Source organism: Nematolebias whitei, chromosome 14, assembly GCF_014905685.2.
Source record: "Nematolebias whitei isolate Nwh7 chromosome 14, NemWhi1, whole genome shotgun sequence".
Lineage (NCBI taxonomy): Eukaryota > Metazoa > Chordata > Actinopteri > Cyprinodontiformes > Rivulidae > Nematolebias > Nematolebias whitei.
Genome location: NC_056511.1, coordinates 24,233,335 through 24,251,432, shown reverse-complemented (window position 1 = coordinate 24,251,432; position 18,098 = coordinate 24,233,335). Strand labels below are relative to the sequence as shown.

Sequence of the window (18,098 nt, the reverse complement as noted above, 5' to 3'; positions counted from 1 at the left end):
TATAGTATAGTATAGTATAGTATAGTATAGTATAGTATAGTATAGTACAGTATAGCATGGTGTAGTATAGTATAGCACAGTATAGTTAAGTATAGTATAGTACAGTATAGTTTAGCATAATACATTACAGTATAGTATAACACAGTATTGTATAATATAGTACAACATAGTATGGTGTAGTATAGTATAGTACAGTATAGTTAAGCATAATACAGTATAGTATAGTATAGTATAGTATAGTACAGTATAGTACAGTATATTATAGTATAGTATTGCACAGTATAGTACAGTGAAGTATAGTATAGCATAGCACAGTACAATATAGTATAGTAGTCATTCGTTCGTTCATTCATTCACTCAACCTTTATTTATACAGGATAGTATAGTATAGTACAGTATAGCACAGTATAGTATTGCACAGTAACGTATAGTACAACATAGCATAGCACAGTTCAATATAGCACAGTATACCATACCATACCAATTTATTTATAAAGCACTTTAAACAGTGACAAAGCACACCAAAGTGCTGTACAGGGACAAACAGAACAAGCACATAGCAACAGATTACATAACAGGACACCAAAAAGTAGAAACCGACAAAAACAATAATGGATAACAACAACAACCGCAACATGACTAACACAGTGTGATGCACACATACTCAGCACAGATCACACAGTGCAGAAAGCCAGGGAATAGAAGTGCGTTTTTAAGCGAGATTTAAAAACTGTGAGGGAGGGGCCCTGTCTAACGAGCAGAGGTAACTCATTCCAAAGTCTTGGGCCTGCTACAGAGAAGGCCCTGCCACCTCTGCGCTTGAGACGGGTTCCTGGGACTGTTAGGAGCAACTGGTCTGCTGATCTGAGAGAACGTGGTGGGACATATGGCTGGAGCAGATCAGTAAGATAGGAGGGGGCAGAGCTGTTTAGTGATTTATAGACATACAAGAGTATTTTGAATTTGATTCGAAGGTGAACCGGAAGCCAGTGTAGGGAGGCCAAAACAGGTGTAATGTGCTCTCTTTTGCTTGTGCTGGTCAAAAACCGGGCTGCTGCATTTTGGACCAGTTGGAGTCTAGCTATGGAGGTCTGACTGATACCAAAAAGGAGTGAGTTGCAATAGTCGAGCCTGGATGTAATGAATGCATGAATTACTGTCTCCAAGTTATTTTTGGACAATATGGGCTTCAGCTTAGACAGTCGCCTCAGCTGGAAAAAGCAGGATTTAACAATCATATTTACATGATTGTTGAGTTTCAGAGAAGGGTCAAGTATCACTCCTAGATTAGTGACTCTTTGTTTCACTAACGGTGACAGAACGGATAGGTCGATGCAGTGGTTGGTGATTGTGTCATTGGGAGGAAACAGCATAACTTCAGATTTCTTCTCGTTGAAACTCAAGAAATTTAAAGCCATCCAATCTCTGATGTCAGCCAGGCAGTCCAGTAACGGTTGAATAGAGCGAGTACCGTTGAGTCTGAGGGGGAAGTAGATTTGGCAGTCGTCGGCGTAGAAATGAAAAGGTATGTTATGTTTCCTGAAAATAGCACCTAGTGGCAGCAGGTATAAAGAAAATAAAAGAGGACCAAGGATGGACCCTTGCGGTACCCCCCATTTAAGCGCTGCCAAGGCTGAACTAAAATCTTTGATGGAGACACAAAAGGACCTGTCAGCGAGGTAAGATCTAAACCATTCGAGGGCTGACCCAGTGATGCCCACCCACTGCTCTAACCTCGCAATGAGAATCTCGTGGTCAATTGTATCAAAGGCAGATGTGAGGTTCAGTAAGAGAAGGAGCACAGAATCACCAGCGTCTGTGAATAGGAGAACGTCGTTAAAAACCTTGAGTAGAGCAGTTTCAGTGCTGTGGAGAGGTTTAAAGCCAGACTGGAATAGCTCTAAGATGGCATTATCCTCTAGAAAGCATTTCAGCTTGGACTCCACTATTTTTTCCAGCAGTTTAGCGACAAATGGGAGTCTGGAGACAGGCCGGAAGTTGGACATGACTTAGGGGTCATGGCTAGGTTTTTTCAGGAGAGGTTGGACAGCAGCATGTTTAAAAGTTATTGGCACCACACCTGAGGCTAAGCTGCTGTTCACAATGCCAAGAACAGGAGGGCCCAGAACAGGAAGAAGCTCCTTAAGGAGTCGAGGGGGGACAACGTCAAAAGAGGAGCCAGATGGCTTCATGCCGCACATGACCTGCTCCAGGGAAGACAGAGAGATGGTCTCGAAGTGGTCCAGAACAGCAACACAATGAGATGGGATGGACGGATCATGAGCAGGTGGAGAAATGAGTGCCCGGGTGTTTGCAACTTTTTCAGAAAAGAAATGGAGGAAGTTTTCACACAGCTCAGTTGAGGCTTCTAGAGGTGAAGGTTCACTGAGGTGTAGAACTGAGTTCAGGGTGGAAAAAAGGGCTCGGGGGTTGTGGGAGTTTGAGGCAATTATTGCAGAAAAGTACTTCGATTTGGCGGCTTTAACTGCCTTCTGATAATGACGCAAACTCTCCTTTAGGATGTGAAAAGAAACCTGCAGCCTGTCTTTCCTCCACCTGCGTTCAGCTCTCCTACATTGCTGTCTAACGGCTTGAGTGACGTCATTAAGCCATGGTTCTGATAAAAGTTTTGTTTTCCTGGTTTTAACGGGAGCAACACGGTCCAGAATATTTGAGCAAACAGAGTTAAGCTGAGAGGTTAGCTCCTTGGTGGAGAGAGACACTGAGAGCTGATCAATCCTCTCAGAGCTAAAAGCTTCAGTAAAACGTGCAGCAGTGAAACGGTTAATGGCGCATGAAGTACGTGCAGAATCACATGACTTAGCAGTAGGACAGGGCGGGATGATATCAAACAAGACAGGCATGTGGTCTGAGAGAACGTTGTCACCGATTACCAAATTACAAACAGAGACATCACATGTTAAAATGAGATCCAGAGTGTGACCGTGTTGTTGGGTGGGAGCATTTACATGTTGAGTTAAATTAAATGAGTCCAACAAATCAAGGAAGTCCTTCACTAACGGCTTCTCCTGACAACAGACGTGAATATTAAAGTCACCAACGATAATAAAGTGATCATATCTTGGTGTGATGTAAGCCAGAAAATCAGAGAATTCACTTATGAAGTCCTTGGAACCAGGGGGGCGATAAACAATCGCACACAGAATGGGAGGGGAATGTCCGAGTTCAAAAGCACTCAGCTCAAAACTGGAGCAGGGCATGAGGGTGGACAACTGTTTACAGGAAAAGTTTGATTTAAATACAGTTAATATTCCACCACCCCGCCGACCTGATGGCCGCGGGGCATTAAAACACAGACAGTCAGGAGGTAAAAGTTCCACCAAGGCGCTTGAATCACCCAAAGGCAACCAGGATTCAGTGAGAAAAAGAAAATCTAGTCCCTCGTCTTTAAAAAAGTCATTTAGAATAAAAGTCTTGTTGGCAGCAGACCTTGTGTTGATGAGGCACATCCTGATCTGGTCCGACACAGAACCAGCCATGGTGGGGGTGGTGCGCGCCAACGGTTGCAGATTTTCAAAAACAGCGCCTCCAGGACGGTCCAAGCGCCGGGCTGGTAGACAACACCCATATTTTCCCTGGTCCGGGCACGTAGGAAGCTGGCTGTGGAAACGTTGACCACGCAGAGCTTTGAGTTTTACCAGCCGGCCGGTACGTTTACCCCGGCGTCTGGATCGATATCTCCGAGAAGGCAGGCTTGGGAACCAGCGTAAACAAGCAGGCATGTCTGCCAGAAGGGGTGGAAGGGGGGGGGGGTCCCGAGTCACGATCAAAATGGTCCGAATCAGCGACAGCAGAAACAGACAATCGAAGATCGAGGAGCTGTTGTCGGTCATACACAAGCAGCGAGTTGATATCCCAGACAAAAAACGAAAAAAGCAGAAATAATCCAAACAGTATCGTCAGAGGTAGATTACAGGCCATGTACACGGGCGCCATCTTACCGGAAGTCTCTTAATGGATCTATATCTATAGATCTATAGTATAGCTCAGTATAGTATAGCATATCACAGTTCAGTGTCGTATAGTATAGTACAGTATAGTAGAGTATAGCACAGTATAGTATAGCACAGTACAGTATAGTATATTACAGTATAGCACAGTATAGTATAGTACAGTACAGTATAGAATAGTATAGTATAGTACAATATAGCACAGTATAGTATAACACAGTACAGTATAGTATAGTATAGGAAGTTTAAATCTCACAAAAATGTAGACAGAATCTTTACAGTACAAAGACGCTTATCCATCTGATGATAAAAAAAAAAAGAGTAGGAAAGGTGCTAAATATTGTCGATGAAAATTCTAAAATAAGGTGCTGTAAAAATTGGTATTTCACTTTCATTTTCAGCACTTTGGCCAACAGTGTTGTTTTAAAGTGCTTTATAAATAAAGTTGTATTGTAGTTGTATTGTACTACTTCACAGTTTGATTGCAGGCTTTACACGCAAATGGATGAATGAGGGAGATTTGAATGAAAATTAAAAAGATTTAGTCTGTTACTGACAGATGACAAAAATACAATGAGGTGCCACGGCGCTTAACCTTTCACTGGAATTTCATATAATCAGATATCGAGTTTGATCATTTCAGAACTTTTGTTTGTGGCAGACTGAGTATACAGTATTATATTATCAATATATGAACTGTTGACCGAGAACCCTGTGACCCCCTACCTTTGACCACAGAGGAAATTAATCTCTTATTGAGCTGTTTGGAAATGTTCTAAAGCTAAACTGCACATTCTGGTGTTGTGTTAGGGAATTACCTCGGCCAGTTCTGGCTGCTAAATCAGTTGTGTAACCTTCAGCTGAATCTTCTCCATGTTCTGTACTAACACTCCTTTCAGCTGGAATCTACCTTTTGTTAATTTGCTCGTGTTTGTTGTCGTGCAGCGCCCTGCAGTCCTCACAGATTACCTTTCTGCAACTCCCTTAGCCCAAACAAAGCTGGACTCCAGGGAGGCTCTCAGTCCACTCCCAGTACCCCTAAGGTCAGATCTTGCTCATATTGCATTTAATTTACGGCCACACCTTTACATATCAGTAACAATAAGACAGCAAATCAATTGGACCCCCCCCCCCCCCCCCTTACAGAAAGAGCGAATGCGCAGAGACAGAAGGACTGCATCCCCAGGTTATGGATCTCCTCTGAGAAGGTCTGAATCCCCTGCAGGTGCCACCAAGCACTTGGCTTCCCCTACCACCTCCAGGTGAGCCACTTTGTTGTTAGCATCAAAATGAACTAATTAAACACCTTTTTCCTGAAGCATCTTTGTTTCTGTGCAGGTTAGCGTGTAAGACGCGCGCCCATTCTCCCAGCAGTTTACAGCAGTACCACCATTCTCCAACACGACATTGTCCAAATCCACCGAGTAGCGATAAAAAACTAGATGATAAGAAGATGGACAAAGTGTCTGCGCAATCTAAACCCGAGAAAACTAAAACTGACGTCGGCAGCTTGAGTTCACCATCACATGTTGAGAAGAAAGCGTCCAGAACTGACTCTTCAGAGAGGAAGTTACAGAGTGGAGACAGGGGCAAAAGTGAACGTGAGAGATTTTATTTCACGTTTATTTTTGGTACAGTTTGATCTTTTTTTTTTATGTTTCATACTGTTTTTCTGCTATATTTGACAGAATCAGGGAAAGTTGGAGCTGGCACCACAGACGCAGAGGAAGCCACGAGGCTGCTGGCAGAGCGCAGGCGTCAGGCTCGAATCCAGAAAGAGCTGGAGGAGAAAAAACGGGCAAAGGAGGAAGACGAGAGGTGAGTTCAGATCCTCGTCTCAGCAGTCCAGGTCCAAGTCCTGACCTGGAGCTTCATTCTCCTTTATTTTTCTGCCGTGTGACAGGAAGAGACAGAAGGACATGGATGTGCAGGTTCTCTTAGCATGTGAAGAATAGAACTGCTGATGTCGCTTTTTACTTCTTTGGACAACTTCAAAATAATGTCACGTGAGCAGAGAGCCAGTTCTCACGTCTGACAGCGGCAGTAGAATTCTTTTGTTTGCATCAGTCTTCATTGACAACCCTTGTTTTGGTTGTTCTTTCTTTACATGTTTAATTCTAACTCCTCCTTCAAAGCGTTACGCCTCAGTTCTATTTCGTATAAGCTTCGCCCTTTAAGGCTGTCGCTGGTGGGTTATCCCGTCATGTGAAGCATTACACTGAAAAAATTTAGTCCACACCCACCTGCTGTGTGGGCCCCACCCGGTCCGTATAAATTACGTTAAGAGCGGGAAATTGGCTCCCATTTTTCTTCAGCGAGCTAATAGCACTGTCAGAAGAACGAAGAGGGAAGTTGTGTAGATGACCAACCTTTGTTAAGAATGCTTGGCCCATCACATCGACCTCTGGTCGTCCCGGTGAGCTCTCCTCCCCGAGGAGAAGCTGACGAGCAGTCTTGTTTCAAGGTAAGCGCCGAGGAGTATTTCTCAGTGACAGGTCGCTACACGCTGGAAAACGCCATCTTGTAATTTTCCTCTTATCGCCGACCCCCGGAGCGAATCAGATGGTTCCTCCAGGAAAGGCAGCGTCAGCAGCAGCCCCCTGCGGCTCATTCCCTCCTGGAGAGCGTAGTGTCGTGGAGAGGGGCTGAGCGAATGCTCACCTCACCCCACCTCGTTTCGCATCGGCGATCACACCGCTCCCGGCCGATGGCACTCTCTGGGGTTGCCCGCGTAACCCAGGAGTGGCTGACATGAAGGGACCTTTTTTTTTTTGTTTATGTCCTTTTTCCTTGTTCCCGCCAGTTCGAATGATCCGGCGGGAGGGTTCTTTTTCTAGGCTCCTTTTCTGGCTCACCGTCCTGACCCCATCTGGCCTCGTTTTTCCCAACAGGGCGTCCTACGGGACGAGGCCACATCCGGTTTTCCTGGTAGATTAGGGGCCTGGTTCCCACAGCCCGCGCCCATCACCAGAGTAGAGGGGTTTTCACCGAGCGGTTTTTCCCTCAGTGCCCCCTGGAGCCGAGCCTGACAGAGGCTTCATCGGAGCAAGATGTCCAGGTGGACTAGCGTCCCGCACCTCCGGTTAGCATAATCCAGACGGTGACACCGATCTTCGACTGAGCTCACCAGCATGCGTTCCAGACGGCCGCAGCGAACAACACGTTATGCTGTTGTCGTACATGTTCAGAGGTGGGAGGAGACAACGCTCCATCTGCAGAGCAGCTGACGTCACCCCCAACCGGTGCGCCTCTTTGCTGTCTGCCGGCTCGCATCGCAGCCGGAGGACGGAGTTTTTCAGCGTTTCCCTGAGACTGCCAACAGATGGCACTCTAGGACAACAAATGGCAGAACAATTGACGGTTGTGGCAGAGAATGTGTGTAGGTGACACGAGTTTGGAGTAAAACATCATTTAATGATGAAAGTGTCCATTTTTAGCCAGTTTGTCAGCTCAGATGATCTGACAGTGGCTCTCTCTCACACCCTCCACACGAAATGAGCCGGTGGCAAGATGGTTCCACGGCCGTCTCGCTGAGCTTCAGCCCGTCCGGCCCTCTTCATCCTGGCAACAGAGTGTCCAACGTTTTTCCCAGAGACCCCCAACAGACGGCGCCCTGGGCCAACGAATCCCAGAGCTCATGGGGGAAAAGATTCAGAATGATTGTCTGCAGAGGGTGTGTGTAAATATGACACAAATGTTGAATAAAACATCATTCAATGATCAAGTGTCTGTTTCTAGCCAGTCTGTAAGCTCGAATGGACTCACAGCAGCTGCGCACACACCCTCCACACATAATGAGACGGTGTCTTTAGTAAGGGTTTTTTTTAAACTCACCGTTGCTCCAAGAGATGACGAGACGCTCACACCTCACAATGGTAAGTGAAATAACTCGTTGTCAACCTGAGCTGCACGATCCTAACCCAAGCGGTGTCAAACGCGCACTCACGTGACGCAAACAGCCTTCACCCAAACGGCATTGCGTTGATGATGGTGCACACACAGCTCCCCGGCGTTCACCGACCCACATCGGCATAAATGTGGGACCGCAGGTCGGGTCGGTGGAGGACCACGCTCTCAGTGAGAGCGACACACGCCGCATCGAAGCAAACGCGTGCCGCTGCGGCGCAGGCAGCCTTCATCCACCGCGTCTCAGCGCTCGGCCGCTCACGGCAGCATAAGCGTGAGACAGCTGAGCGAACCCAGTGACGAGTCTCGCTTCCAGCGAGAGCGGCACGCGTCCCACCAGGGAAAACGTGCTCCCGCGGGGCTCGCAGTCTTCACTCAAACGGCACGGCGTAGATGAAGTCGCACTCACAGCTTCGCAGCGCTCGCCCGCTCATGGTGGCATAGATGCGAGATTTCAAAGCGAACCCAGCGCAGGACACCGCACGCGGCAGGAGCGACACGCGTTTTCACCGCTGTGGCGTCAAACGCGCAGCCCCACAGCGTCATCAGCTGCCACGCTTCGCCTCAGCACACACTGGCCCACCTAGACATGAAGGTTGGTCCGCGGTCCGAACGCAGCACACGGGCGCGTTCAGAGCCCTTTTGAGGAAGCCTTGCCTTGGGTCACGCGGAAAACATTCCCGCGACACATGACGGCGGTCGAGGCGGTGGACTGGATGACATCCGTACAAAACATGATGCATCACTTAAACGCACGTCCACTCCACGAACGTTACGCGGAGTGGCTAAAAACATGCTCGCCAGACAGATGGATGGCCAGGGTGTTATGCAAAGGTTACACGTTGCAATTTGCAACCCGACCCCCTCCGTTCGGAGGAATTTTAGAGACGGTCCTGTCATCACCAGACCAACTCTCATCCCTAAATGCAGAAGTCCAAGAGCTTCTGATAAAAGAAGTAATCTCCAGAGTTCCCAACGGAGAGAAAAACACAGGGTTTTACTCACGTTACTTCCTGGTTCCCAAACAGACCGGAGGGATGAGACCGATTTTGGATCTGTCAGCTTTCAACAAGGTGATCATGGACAAACCGTTTCACATGTTGACAACCAGACAGCTGTTGGACAACATCCAGAGAAACGACTGGTTTGTTTTCCGTCGACCTGAAAGATGCTTATTTTCACATACCGATCATCCCAAAACACAGAAAATTCCTGCGTTTCTCCTTTCAAGGGATGAAGTATCAGTACAACAGGCTGCCATTCGGTTATCCTCTCGCACCTCGTACGTTCTCAAAGTGTGTGGAGACAGCCCTGCATCCGTTACACAGAGCAGGGATGAGAGTTTTGTTTTACCTGGACGACCTGCTGCTGCTGTCACGCTCCAGACAGGAAGCAGTGATGCAAGCTCAGGTGTTGACATCCCACCTGTTAAATCTGGGCTTCACCATAAATTGGAAGAAAAGCTCAATTTTCCTGGCCCAGACAATTGTTTTTCTGGGAGTGGAGCTAACTCAACCACCATGAGGGCTCGTTTATCACAAACGAGAATTGACACTTTAAAAGACCAGTTCCGTCTCGTAAGACCTGGCAGAGTGGTAACAGCTGTTTTCCACAATGAAGCTGTTAGGAATGATGTCTTCAGCTCACACAGTTGTCCCACTGGGTTTATTACACATGAGACGCCTCCAGAGGTGGTTTGCGCATCTGCTTGTGGACCCAGAAAAACAAAAGAGACGGATGATCACTGTTCCTCCGTGAGGGCAGACCTCCGACACTGGGGAAACACCCTGGTTCTGTTGGAGGGAGCCCCCGTCAGCAGACCCACGTCACACATGCCAGTCTTCACGGACGCGTCGCTGTCAGGCTGGCGGGGGGCATGCCTATCTCAAGCAGTAGGGACGCTGTGGCCCCATCACACATCTGCCCACATAAATGTTTTGGAGTGCCACACGGTGCTTAACGTGATTCAACACTTTGCTGCTGTGCTACAGAATCAACACGTTTTGATTCACACAGACAACAAGGTGACTGCTGCGTACATAAACCGGCAGAGGGGTGTGTGCTCAGCACAGATGTTACACATTGCGCGAAAGCTACTGTGTTGGGCTCACCTAAATCTGCTCTCCATCAGAGCAGTTTATATACCCGGTGTTCTGAACAAAGGGGCAGATGTGATGTCCAGGGGCGGTCCACGTCACGGGGACTGGACTCTCCATCCAGACCTGATGACTCAGACGTGGCAGAAATTTGGCAAAGCAGCTGTGGACCTGTTTGCGACACGAGAAAACGCTCAGTGTCAACTATGGTTTTCTCTGAGCCCGCGAGACGAACCACCGCTGGGGGTGGATGCGTTTGCCCACAGCCCATGGCCCAAAACGCTTCTGTATGCGTTTCCTCCACCTCCTCTGATTTTACGGTTCCTGAACCGAGTTCAGGAGGAGGGATTGACAGCTCTCCTGGTGGCCCCCGAGCGCGTGAACGCACCATGTTTCCCAGTCCTGCAACGCCTGCTGTCGGGGCGCCCATGGAAACTGCCATGGAGGGAGGATGCTCTCCTCCAGGCAGGAGGAGCGATCAGGAGTTACCCAGAAATAGGCCAGCACCTGTGGGTCTGGCCGCTGAGCGGATCCGCTTAGAGAGGATGGGTCTCCCACAGGATGTAGTGCGCACAATCCAGGATTCACGTGCTGCATCTACCACAGCGCTGTACACATCAAAGTGGACAGTTTTTCAGTGCTGGTGTACTGAGAAAGGTGTAGAGGTCATCTCATGTCCACTAGGTGGCATGCTGTCCTTTTCTGCAACAGCTGATGGACAGAAATTTGGCATCCAGCACAATTAAAACATACGCCACGAAGGGTTCGGAGACAGAACAGGTTTTAATCATCCGCTGATGAAGCGCTTTTTAAAAGGTGTACAGAGACGCAGGTCTGTTTCACCCACTTGTTCCACAGTGGGTTTTAACGCTGGTCCTGCGAGCCCTGATCAAAGCTCCATTTGAGCCTCTGGATCAGGTCCCAATTAAATTCTTGTCTTTTTAAACAGCCCTGCTGCTGGCTTTAACATCTGCTAAGAGGGTGAGTGATTTATCCGCCCTCTCTGTTGCTCCGTCATGTCTTAGAATTCAGGCTGATGGCAGCTCAGTTGATTTACGACCAAATCCAGCTTTATGCCTAAAACATCACAAGCTCTTTTAAATCAAGGGTGATATCGTTGGAGGGGTTTTTCCCTTCCCCCCACAAACCAGAAGAAGAGGCGTTTTTCCATCTTCTCTGTCCGGTGCGGGCGTTGACGTGTTACATAACACGCACAGCTGCAATGCGTCAAACTCAACATTTGTTTGCGCATTATAGAGATGCATCTGCAGGTCGCCCGTTATCCACCCAGCGCTTGTCACACTAGTTGTGTGAGGCCTTTTCTGAAGCTTACAGAACATCAGATTTAGAGCCTCCTGTCAACCTCAGAGCACACTCAATCAATCAATCAATCAATCAATCAATTTTATTTATAAAGCACCCTTCATACTAAAAGCAGCTCAAAGTGCTGTACAGAATTATAAACAATAAACCCACAAAATAAAAGCAAACAACACACACAAAATAAAATAAAATTGTATGGAAAATGTATAGACTGAACAGAAATGAACCAGTTCAGAAAATACAGTTAAAAAGATGGGTCTTGAGCCTGCTCTTAAAAACAACAACATTCTCTGCGGCCCTCAGGTTCTCCGGCAGACTATTCCACAGACGGGGGCCATAGTACTGGAAAGAAGCCTCACCGTAAGTGTGAGTTCTGACTATTGGAACTGTTAGTAGTCCAGTGCCAGAGGACCTTAGTGTCCGCGGGGGTTCATAGGGTAATAGCAGCTCTGCAAGATAAGATGGTGCGAGACCATTGAGACATTTAAAAACCATTAAAAGAATCTTAAAATCAACCCTGAGATGCACAGGGAGCCAATGCAATGATTTTAAAACAGGTGTAATATGAGCCTGCCTTCTGGTCAGGGGTATCGCATCTTCGACTGCCTTGCATAATGGTATGACAACGCAGGACCTTTTGCACTGCGGCCGCGTGGTCAACACCCTGCTCATTCATTCGCTTTTATCTACGTGATGTGACGCCCCATTCCATGACACATTCTGTCCTTTAGTGTTTTACAGAATGAATATTGTTGTTTCATGGAACTCTGTTATACTCACATCTGTCTGCATGCATTACAGTGTGAGATGTTGGTATCAGTCACAAGTTGTGATTGTTATTTTGGTTCTATTGTCACTAATCAGTTCACGACTATTGTTACCGATCAGTTCATTTGATTAATAACCAGCTCTCCTGTTATTATTAATCTGTTCATATTGTTCAGCCATAACCGGTTGGTTCATGGCTCTTTTCAGCATATTTTCCCTTCCCGTTGAATTTTTTTCCGGGGCATTCATGCATTCAGAACGCATAGTTACACAACATGCGTCTGTGCATGGCACACATAATTACGCAATGCGTAATTACGCACATGGGGAGCTGAGTGACAAGACGTTTTTTGAGCAAGCTTCTGCTTCATACGGTGTTCAAATGGACCCAGTGAGGCGAGGACAACATCCGCTTCGCCCTTAACCCATCAGCGACAGCCTTAAAGGGCGAAGATTATACGAAATAGAACGTTGGTTACGTACTGTAACCCCAGATTCTATGAGTATAAGCGTAGCCCTTTAAGCATCGGGCCTCACTGGCTCCTAAGTGGCTGAAGAAAAAGCTATTTGGGAGCCGATTTCCCGCTCTTAATGTAACTTATGTAGTGAACTAGGCCTAAGGTCAGGATTTGACCTTAAGGACCTTATGGGACAGAACTTGTCATTTTATTGATTTGCATCCAGAAATACAGGTTGACCCATCCTGAGACTTTCTTTCTTAAATTAATCAAGTGAAAGAAGACTACTTTCGATTATCATTACTATTTTACAAATGTTTGATAATCAAATTGTGTTAGTTCAAACAATGTTTAAATGTTGAAGTGAACTACTCATTTTTATTAACTGTGAAACAGTAATAATGATTCTTAATCCTCATTCAAAGTGAAATCAAGTTGGAATACGTTACAGAGTAATGATTCAATTTCTTGATCGTCTGTTTGAAGTGAGCAAGTGTGTAAGTTGGTCAAAGTTCAAGTTTCGGTCAACTGCAAGTTTACTGAAAAAGAAATGTCATGTTTAACTTTTACAGCAAGATACTAGAGAAGTGACTCCACGAAGTCTGATTTCTTCGTAACAATCTTCTGTCTGTTCTTAAACATTCTTAATCTTTTTCCTTGACTTTTCATAACACCTTACATCACAAAACACACCTCTGTTTTGGTCAATCGACCAATCAGAAAGTTCTCAAATGAACCAGAAGTGAGCTTCTTTAAATGTTGGCACTTCCTAGTTCAACCAGAGTTAAGTGAAGTTGGAGTTAAGTCAGCTGATGATGGAGAGTGCTGCAAGAGGTTCCACATTCAAGTAGTTGAAGTTGGAGTAAATGAAGGAGTGCTACAAGAGGTTCCACCTCCAGTTGGAGTTGGAGGAGATGAAGAAGTTCTGCAGTTCTGAAACTCGCAGTTCCAGAGTTCATGAAGGCTGGAATTCAGGATGCTGATGGCAGAAAAATCAAGCTGAACGAGAGAAGATCTGGGAATTATGAAATGTCTGTTCTGGATGATCTCACGACTCCCGAGGTTTAGCTGTTCTTACGGAGACGCTGAAAGAGTTGAAAGGAGAGCTCTACACCAACGCTGAAACTATCATCTGCAAAGGTAAAAGAGTCGATCTCAACCAAAGCGTACCGTTGGGTAAAGCTGGTCCAAAGGAGCGTGCATGTTTCTGGTTAAACAGACAAATTCCCTCACACATCTCTCTCAAGATAAACTTCATCTTTCCATCTTTAAAACTCTTCTATCAAGTAGAAATCATTCCAGATATTTTTAGAAATGTCTGAAGCAAAGTTTTTCAATCACCGCCGTGTGGTTGACGTTTGTTGTTCTGCTGGAAGTGAGAAAACAATCGCCGTGTTGTTTACTCCTTGCTAAACTAGCCTAAATAAGCTGTTGTTATTTTCAATTCTTGCCAATTAATGTAAATGTGTGATGTGTTAAACTTGATTCTGTTAATAAATGACCCACTGTCGTTGGTGAGTCAAAGATAATTAACGTCTCACGTCCACATTTGATTAAATTCAGATGCACGTTATTATACAGTCCAGAAAAATGAAAGAATCCGTTTATCTATGAATATATGACAGCATATGTTCGTTACATCTGGTGGCCTCGTACGGTTCATAAATGGACTGTTATATTCGTGTAACAATTGATATTACATGTTGGCATGAAAAGTGCAGAGTTGTTGTGTGAAACGCAGCGCAGCTGCGACGCTTGGAGAAAACGCTGTGTTGAGCTGCGATGCTCAGAGAAAGCTTACAGAAATGCTCGCAGCTAGTGGTGTTTTGAAAGCTGATATTGAGAGTCAATGTGTCTTTTTGAAAGCTGAAATTGTACGTCTGTGGTGTGTGACGAATTTACTGAGCTGTGGAAACGTTATTCTGTTTGAACTGTGGTCCAGACGTGACTCTGGTCCAACTCGTTTTGGAGCTCGAACGAGTTGTTTTAAATGGTTTAAAAGACGTTTTGAAACCGGAGCGCCGTCTCCGTTAAGCTGAGAGCTTGATTCGTTACATTTTTAACAGAAAATAGTGCATTTTGACAGTTGAAAAGACGAAAAGTTGACGGACTTGTTCAGGCTAATGCTAAATGCTAGCTGGAAAAACGATCCGTGATTGGTTGAAAACGGCTGAGTTGGGACGCTGTGATTCACTGAGAAGTGAGTGACGTAGCTGCGTCACTTCCTCTGAGTCAGCGATATAGGAACCCACCCTGTCGTTGCTCTGTCATTGGTAGATTCAGTCACGTGACCCGGAAATGAAACTCGTTTTCATAGGGAATTTCAATCTGCTTTTTAAAGTTGAAATACGCTTTAAAGTTGCATTCTGATCCGCTGCTCAGTTCTTTGAAGCCTAATCGCTGAAATTTTGCCAGGTTTGAGTTTGAAATCCGTCATTAAATGGTGTTTTTGGACCACGCTAGCGATGCTAATTTTAAGCTAACAGCTAACGACCGGATGAGTGACGTGCCTGCGTCACTTCCTCTCATGTCAGATTGTAAAGCTCGGTTGCACCGAAGCTTTTCTGTGCTTAAAATCACTAATTAGAAGCTGCCACAAGTCCCCAAAAACTCATGTTCATGCAAAAAACTTGTGCTTGTTGAAACAACGCCACGTTTTAGCTTGAAATACGTTCAGAAATGTTGATTTTAACCGAGTTTAGCCGAAGCTAATTTTAAGCTAAGCGGCTAACGACAGGATGTCAACAGAACGTCCACAGGAAGTCGTCATAAGCTCCTGCTGGTAGAAAGTTAAAACACTGCCCCCTCCTGTGGAAACTTGATATCACAGTTTCACTTCGTTTTTAGGTTATTTTTGATGAAATTAGACGTGCTTAGACGCATTTGATGAGTTAGTAAACGTTTTTCAAGCTGAATTTTTACTGTTATCTTGCATTTAAAAAGTGATTAAGGTATTTATGCAGAAAGGCATTTACCAACACATTTTTATTCACTGGTAATTCCTCATGACAGAGGTGCAAAATAAAAATTAGAAACTTTTTAAAAGATACAGATACAGATATTCACAGAGTAGATAAAGTTTACTCATTTGCTGGAAAGATAATACACGTTTAGTTGCTGGATCATTAAATAAGAGTAAATATATCAGAAAAAAGAGACTTTTCTGATTTTATTTTACCACCTAAAACATTATATTCTCCTATTTAATTTTTAAATAGCAGATATTGGCAGAAGAACAGGAGTATAACAGTTCTTCTGAAGAAAACTGATTATTCCTCATCATCAATTTTCTTTTTTCTTTTCACCACCTGGTTTGATGAGTAACTGTTGAAACAGTGAATTTCTGGAATAGAACGGTTTAAAAAGCGTTTTTAAACTGATATTGCTGTGAGACTTTTTAGAAAATTGCAGGTTTATAAAAATTCCGTGCTTTAGAGTAAGAAACACTGAGAAGCTTGGTAATCTAGTATCTGTTAAGAAATAAGCACATAAAAAGTAACACTGCAGAGAAGCATTTACTTGAATATTCATGAATTGGGGTAAAACCTAAGAAACAGGTGCCCGTTCCTCTGAATAAGTTGACTTATAACAGTACTTTTGTGTAAACCCAGAGCTTAAAATAGTGTGAAACTCAATGACACTTGAATACAAATATTTACCTGTAAAATATCTGAAGCTGGCAACTGTTTTAACCAGATAAAGTGCTACACAGTGAATACCATGGCAGGTGTGATAGAAAAAGATTTTGATCCTTATGAGATGAAGGACTGTTTAGAGGATGCGTTGAAGCTGCTGACAGGATCCTTACATCCATATGGCAAACAGGCGGAGAGCATGAACCCAAAAGAGTTAGTGGACAATCTGATGGAGGTTGCAAAGAGTGTGACCTCTACAGAAATTACAATGTCAAGTTATGAAAATCTGGCTAAAATTGCAATTTTGCTGAAAGAATCATTCTATACAGTTGTTGAGAAAGCTGATTACCTTGCAATAAGGTTACACAGTGAAAAAGAGGTGGTTCAGAAAATTGAAGAACACTTCCTTCAATTTAAAAGTGATCACGAAGTCCTCACAAAAAAACATTCTGAACAGATGTTTCAATCACAGCAAGATGCACATGCAGAAGTTGATTCACTGAATAGCAAAATACAGTTACTTAATGCATCACTATCTGAAGCCAGGGATGCTAAAGAGCTGTTGTCCAGTGAATACTTTGCATTAAGACGGGATCACGACGTGACAGTGTCACAAGTTTCTCGCTGTAAAGGTGAAATAGATGTGCTTAAAAAAGATCTGCACAAATGCAGACTGGTAAAAGAGGCAGTACTCGAACAATATATGCGTTTACTAAGTGAATGTCAAACATCACAGGAACGCCTGAAAGCTTGTGAGGAGAAACTGGCCGCAGCAACAAATAAAAGTTCTGACGTGGGGCGAGTTTGTCTGGAACTCAGAGAAGACCGTGGACAGAGCCCAGGTCACCCACAATCACCTCAGAAATATGTTGTTGCACCTCCACATGTGTAGAGAGAAAAACCTCCACCCTCACCTAAAGTGGTAGGAACAGACCTGAACAGGTCTCCTCCACCAAACATGCAACAGAGTGCATGGAAACTTCCTCTTTCAATAGATGTTCTGCTAAAACTCTCAAAATATGTACAACGCTTTGTACCTGGACCGATGGGTTCAACTGGAACAAAAGCGTACCTGAAAGATCTTGAATTCAGATTGAAAGGTTATCCTAATGCTACGGTTGAGGATAAGATCAGTCTGATAAGGCTCACTTCAGACAGAGAGGTGTTCGCCTTCATCGAGCGTCTACCTGATGCAACGAGAAGGGATTACAACCTTCTGTGTGAGGCTTTGATCAGAGAGTACGACCCCTGCACGGGACCTGCTGGTTTCCCAGCCGCTGACAAGGTCACGCAGGGCAAGAATGAACATCCAAAAGTTTATTACAAAAGAATCTTCCAAGCTTATTTTGGTTACAGAAATGAAACCGGAATGGAGGAAGAAGAAAGTTTTAAATATGTTTTCAGCAAAAATCTCCACACTGACATACGCATGTCAGTACAAGTTATGGCAAATTTCAGAGAAAAATCCATCAATGAGATTAAACAGTGTGCTGTGAATGTGTTCGAGGCATGTTCTCATGCTAAGACGCCCATAGAGGTGTTTCCTGGTATAAAGGTTAAACCCCACTCCCTAGAAATGGACGGATGGAGTGCATCGCCTCCACCTCCTAAAACAGGCGAGAAAAAGCAGTATTTTCAAACTAACAAACCGCGTAATGAAGGTGCACGCTGGGACAAAAAAGCTCCTCTTTCAGAGGATGGACGTGATTATTGTAAATGGGGTATGTGTAGGACGCAAAGATACGGGATCCAAGAGGACCCATATTATCAGGGGAAGTCCGAAGAGGAACCCCCAAAAGACGTACCTAACCCTCCCCCACCTCGGACGAAACGAACCGAGGCGAAAAAATCACAAAAGTTCCAGAAACAAGGCCCTGCACCTCTGAGCTCGTAAGAGACAGAGGAAATACAAAGGTTTTTAGAAACTTTGATACACGCTGA

General features: G+C 45.0%; 1 protein-coding gene across 1 annotated transcript in view; it reads left to right on the top strand.

The window, feature by feature from the left end:
- Positions 1–18,098, top strand: part of map7d2a (MAP7 domain containing 2a) — a gene marked incomplete at its 3' end in the record, with an annotated part of 93,801 nt that overhangs the window by 15,715 nt on the left and 59,988 nt on the right. Inside the window, 4 exon segments of the mRNA XM_037688019.1 lie at positions 4,917–5,014; positions 5,118–5,233; positions 5,310–5,572; positions 5,660–5,789. Coding sequence (XP_037543947.1) covers positions 4,917–5,014; positions 5,118–5,233; positions 5,310–5,572; positions 5,660–5,789 — 607 coding nt within the window.